Source organism: Cynocephalus volans, chromosome 2 (genome assembly GCF_027409185.1).
Source record: "Cynocephalus volans isolate mCynVol1 chromosome 2, mCynVol1.pri, whole genome shotgun sequence".
Taxonomy (NCBI): Eukaryota; Metazoa; Chordata; class Mammalia; order Dermoptera; family Cynocephalidae; genus Cynocephalus; species Cynocephalus volans.
This window is the reverse complement of record NC_084461.1, coordinates 122,191,730-122,197,729: the sequence shown is the minus strand read 5'-3', so window position 1 is coordinate 122,197,729 and position 6,000 is coordinate 122,191,730. Positions and strand designations below refer to the sequence as shown.

At 44.5% G+C, this 6,000-nt stretch overlaps 1 protein-coding gene across 1 annotated transcript in view; it reads left to right on the top strand.

The window, feature by feature from the left end:
* The first annotated feature begins 1,437 nt into the window (after positions 1-1,437).
* The window catches only part of ETF1 (eukaryotic translation termination factor 1), a 28,191-nt gene continuing 23,628 nt past the window's right edge, over positions 1,438-6,000 (top strand). Inside the window, exons 1-2 of the mRNA XM_063087080.1 lie at positions 1,438-1,570; positions 1,732-1,835. Of these exons, the coding sequence (XP_062943150.1) occupies positions 1,750-1,835 (86 nt within the window). The 5' untranslated portion in view covers positions 1,438-1,570; positions 1,732-1,749. The remainder of the gene's footprint in view (positions 1,571-1,731; positions 1,836-6,000) is intronic.

The following is a 6,000-nucleotide window of genomic DNA, read 5'->3' as shown; positions in this document are numbered from 1 at the left end:
CTACATCCAACCGATCATCCAGTCCTATCCATTCCAATCCTCGTGTCCATTCACTTCTATCTGCACTGTCACCACTCTAGCCTAAGCTACAATGATCTCTCACGATACAGAAGCAGCCAAAATGGTCTCTGAGCTTCCACTTTTGCTCTCTCCAATCCAAGCCAAGGTTCTAAACACTTTAAGGTACCCGTTGTTCTTAAGAGAAAGAAGCCAAATTCCTAAACCTGGCTTAAAAGGCCCCTATATGATCTCTTCCCCTGCTGCTTCCTCACACCACTCTTCTCATTCCTAACCTTGCTCCAAAACACCGGCTTTTTTTGTAGCTCCTCAAAAGTGTTATGCTCCCCACTGACAAACTCCTATTCATCCTTTGGGTCTCATTCCAGAGTTGGGTCCCCTGTCATACATTCTCAGAGCACCTTGAAGTACTTAAGTATTTGAGCATTTATTTTATCACACAAAAGTATAAAATCACAAACGCTTATAAACCCAACTAGACTGTAAGCTAGGTAGGCAGTTATACGGTTTGCGCCTGTTATCCCCAGGAAAAAAGGGTCTAACACACGGTCTGTGCTCAAATATTTAATGAACACAACCGAGGTGAGGAGAGACATAACGTAACCAAAAATTCTAACTCAAGAAGATACAGTTCTAAAGTATACAGTTGCCCATTTTACTTCAACACTCTCCCACCTCCACTCTTAACAGATCAGACCAAACCATACACAGGGTCAGGTATGTGTACCTCAGGTCTCCAACCTCAGGCAGTCCCCGCTTTCTTCCACTCCATAAAGTTCTCAGTCCAAAGTGAACCCATCCTAGCACTAGAGCGAGAGTGACATGCCTCCTTCGTCCCTGCGGGTGAGAGTCCCGGCTCACCCGGGGGGAGGTTCCTATCCTGACCCACTGGCCGGGACTCAGAACACTAGTCCGCGCAGCCGTGACGCACGCAGGTCCGAGCACTTCGTCAGCGAAGAAGTCGCTCAGCGCGAGGCACTTCTCTGAGGCTCCTTAAGCGCTATTCAACCCGTGCATCGGGGCCCGAGAGCCTAGCCTTGCATCGCAGAGCCTCACATATCCGCTACGCTCACGGAAGAGGAACGGAAAAGAGGACTCCTATGCTTCGCCCTTTAAGAACCACCCCCATTCGAGCCTGGCGGGGCTCTGAGCAAAACCTCGCGAGAACACCGGTTTCTGTCTGCTTCCTCTTCTCGGCTTGCCGGGCCGGAAAGGAGGCGGTACCTCCCGCCCCCGGCTTCTACCTCACAAGGCCGCGCGGCCCGGCTGAGGCCAATCGGCTGGCTCACTGTAGGCCGCGGCACAGAGAGCCAATGGAAAGTCGCGGCGCGCGCAGAGGCTTACCCTCACCCTCTCGGACCCCCTCCCTTCCGCTCGCCGCCTTCCACTCCGCCCCTGGCGGAGGAAGTGATGTCACAGGCCCCATGTGAGCGGATTGCAACACATGCAGCTGCCTGGAGAGAGGGAGCCGGTGTCCTACGTCAGAGCCGCCGCCGCCGCGGAGTCGCCGCCGGGGAGGAGCAGCCGCTGCCGCCCAGGACTGGGCCCTTAGGTAAGGCAGGCAGAGGGAAAGGCCAGCGACCAGCGCGGCGGGTCGCGCGGGGAGAGCAAAGGAGGGCCTCTTGGGGGAGGTAAGGAAGGGGGCCGCTCTGCCCCAGCGGCGGCGCTAACTCTGTGGTCTTGGTGTCTCCGGGCCCCGCCGGGCCGCTCTAGGGAGGAGGAGGCGAGAAGATGGCGGACGACCCCAGTGCTGCCGACAGGAACGTGGAGATCTGGAAAATCAAGAAGCTCATTAAGAGCTTGGAGGCGGCCCGCGGGTGAGCGCCGCGTCCGGCTCCCGGTGCCCTCTTGGTTCCCGGACCCCTCAGGATGGCCGCCCCCGCGCCGCATGGCCGGATGAGGAGAACCAGGCACTAGCCAACTCCCGCCTTCTGGACCTCTGGGTAGTAGCCCCCGATTCCGGGGCGAGGGTCGACGCGGTTGGCCCGAGAAGGGGTGCTTCCCCTCTTGGGGGTAAGGAGCCCGCGCTCCCAGGGCTCAGACTACTCGACTCCTCTCGTGGTGGGCCACTACTACTTTTGTAACCCTCCCAGGTCCCTAAATCCAGCTGCTCATTCTTCGGGACGAGGGTGCTGTCGGGGGAAAGGGCTCGGCCTTCTTTTTTCCGGGTGTCCTTTCCTGGTTTCCTCTCCTTTCACGTTACTCAGCCAGGCCTCATTAAAATGGCCTCTCCCTCTTGGGCTTTTGAGCCTGGTTAGGTGAAGTTTCGATGGGGCAGGAAGGAGAGGTGGTCAGGGACATCCTCTTTCAGACCCCCTCCTCTCCCCGATTTCTCTGGGTCTTCCACCTCTCCTAAGATGACTTAGTTCAAGCCCTTTAATTTCCCCGGAGCTTCTTGGTTTTAGCTGTTCCAGGACCCACCTATAAACTGAAAATGCCATCGTATGCGGGATGGAGGGATAGGATAGGTTTTGGTTGACGAAACTGTTGTGTGTATGTTCACGAGAAATCCGGATTATGGGGACGTTTGATAGGAACTTCGACAACAAAGTCTGTATTGGCCTTTCCGTAAAAATTCTGGGCATATCACTATAGATATGCCTGATGTACTAACGCTTGTTGCAATTCAGAACTGACTTAAGTGGGCTTTTAGCCTCCTGTTGTAAATTTTGGTAAGAAATGTAGGTGTGTGTCCATTGTGGGAAAAGTGGGCTAAATTAAAATTAGCCATATATGTTTTGGGGTTTTTTGGGTTTTTTTCTTTTAGTTTGAGGAAGATATGCCAAAGATATTCCGGTTTCCTCACTTTATTACTTTACTTTGTTTCTTTCCCAATAATAGAAACTTTTTACTTACAGGAAGTGGCCAAAAAAGTGTTTGGAACATTGCATATTTGTGTGTCTGAGCATTCTTAGAATAGCAGAGTGGCCTGCCCCAGGCCGTGTGTTAAGTGATTATAGCACAAGAATTAGACATTGTGGTTTCCAGCCCAGATTTGTCTTTGATGGGTAGATTTGCAATGATAGGATGACCACCCCTCCAAGCTCTTCATTATTACTACTTTATGAAATATAGGGTGTGCTTAATTCTCCTGAAGGTTCAGGGTTAGCAAGCTGGTTTTGCCATGGTGTTTTGTTCCTAGTAAATTAGCTACAGTTTTGTTTGGGATGAGGCTTCTGAAAGTTTGGCCCTATTCGGTGACTTGGGTCTTTGCTCATTCCCTCTTTAGTGTACTGGAGAAACATAATTATAATATGAACTGAAGGTAGCTGTTTATTCTTTATTTCTGAGGTTGTCTTTGAATTTAGTAGGCTATTCAGCTTATTAATAGGCTATTATTCACTTAATAATCTTACAGGAAATTGTTCCTTGTGATAGAGTGAATAATTATTCCCAAAGTGTGAGAATACTCTACAGAAGGAGTAATATAGGTCATGACCCATAGTAATGCTCTACCAGGAATTAGCCAGGTTCTCTTGTTTCACTAGGATCTTCTGTTGTATTATTTGAAACCTTCAGTTGGGTATGGGCTTTTATAGATTGTTGTTGTTTTTGCATTGTTGTTTAAAGTTGGATGTGACCTGTGGGTTTGTTTTCATATTGCTTTCATTTGGAGGCAGGTTCACACATTAGAATTTGCATACATTTTATTCTCTGAAACAGTCTAAAATATGTATTTATGACTGATTTGCCTGTTGTCCGAGTGAAGTAACATTGAAGATAAAACTGCTTAATAAGTAACAGCATTCCTCTCTACCGCTTGAAGGAAGCTCATTCTTAAATTTGCTTCTAGCTATATTACCTGGCCATTTGAAATGTTTAAGCTCCTCTTTAAAGCTTTTGGAAGCTTTTTCTCTTTGTATAATAACTTATATATTCTCTTTGTATATAACTTTAGTTCATTAAAGTTTAAAGCATGCTAAAAATGAAGTTCTTAGGAAAACTTGTCTTCTAAGTGGTAGAATTTGAATGTTTTAGACAGAATTAAACTGTCTAAAATAGTGGGGAACTCTTTCTCTAAACAAACAGTGTGGTTAATAATCTTTTCCTGTTTTGCTTTTAGTCAGGATTTGGTTGTATCTTGATCCCATGAAAATGTAAAATCTGGGCCATCTCTGGGTATGGGTAAGGGAGTTAGAAGTTTATCCTATGTGGCTAAGAAGTTTCCCAGTACATACCAGATTCTTTTGGGGAGTAACAAGATGGTATTTTCATTGCTGAGTTGTTAAAATCAGACTCTAGATTTTTATAGACAGTGTGCAGTAAGAAGTGTTTTCCCTTCTTTACCCAATGCTAAAAAAGTTTTAGGAGAATTGTAATGGGCTTTAAAGACAAACTAGATGGTAAAATGAGTCCATGTATACCAGTGTTTGGGGAGTATCCTCTGGGTTTCAGGAAAAACAGATTGTGTTCAAGCATGGTTGTTAGCACAGGATAGTGAAACTTAGGAGTATATTAACAGAAGTGTTTGGTTTTGGTGGCTGGCTGGTACAGGGTTTGAACCCCAGACCTTGGTGTTGTCACCACCATGCTCTAACCAGCTAACCTAACCAGCTAGTCTAACACTTGTTATTAAGATATGCTAGGATAAGAATAATTTTGAAATTGATATAGTAAGTATGTGACTGTCTTTTGATATATGACATAAATGCAGTGTAGCTTGGAAAAAAAAAAAACCACCTGCAAAATGGACTCATTAAGTATGTCTGAACAGAGCAAAGTATCTAGGCAAAATAATTTATTGAGCACTTAGTATGTTACAGGCTCTGTGTTAAGCATTTATGTCATTTAATCTTAACAGTAAGTATTGCCACCATTTGAAGTCCAGACAACTGAGGCTGAGAAGTTAGGTAACTTGCTGTCCAAAATGTCACAGCAAAACTGTAGCAGAGTCCAGGACTGGAACCAATGTGCTATACTGGATATATTTTATTTTTTCAGAAAAATACAAGGCTAGATTTACTCAAAATGTAACCTGAGCTGTAACAGACTCTATTTTATGTCTGAGGAAGAGTGTTTATAGACACCACATCACTAAAATAGGGAACTTGCTAGCATTCTGTTTTGTAACCAGCATCATACTTAATTTTCTGAGTTGAAAGGAGTGTTACACATATAACTTGATTTTAAAGTCGGGTGGAACATGCCTATTTGGTTTCATACAAGCTTGGTTGAATGTTAGTTTATGTATGCTAGTAAAACAACCAGCCAGTTCTTTTGCTTTACATAAGCCACACTTAAAGTTGGTGGTAGTTCTTCCCTGTGAATGATTGCTTCTGGTATATTCTCCATAGCTGGTTTGTGAGGACAAATGTGTACATAAACCAAAACTGGAACCAGGGCTGTGTGAGTGGAACCATGGTTGTGGATATCTTGAATAAGGAAGTAAAGCAGGTAAACATATGTTACAAGAAAAGTAGGTGGGAATATTTGGTTGGTTTTTTTTTTGTTTGTTTTTTGTTTTTTCCTCGTGTTTTCTGAGCAGGGCAGAGGTAGCCCCAGAAATAGTGTTAGGAGCTTTACAGTTTTCAGGTACTAAAATCATAACCAGAGTCTGTTCTAACCAAAGACAGTGGTGGATGTGATGAAGGAGCAGACCGTGTTAATTTGCGTTAAGTTGTATCTGTTGGTATTAGAATATTTTTTCACGTGTCTTCACCAGGGAACTTTGTACAGTATATTTCAAAATATAATGAATCTTGTATATTTCAAAGATAACGCTCATAGACTTCAACCCATGTTTGAAGATGAGTGCAGCTTATAAACTTCTGCTGTAGTCTTTGGGCATTTTAAAAATGTATTGTTTAGTTAAAAGTAACTTGTTGAAATCATCTTAACTCTGAAGGAAATAGAAATTATCTGGTCATACATGACTGTCTTTTCTGCCCCCATATATAACCATTTTTTAAGAATCTCTACAGAATTCCTCACTTTATGTTGAATTAATTTTGTGAGATCATTGAATAGGTTAATTTTTTTAAT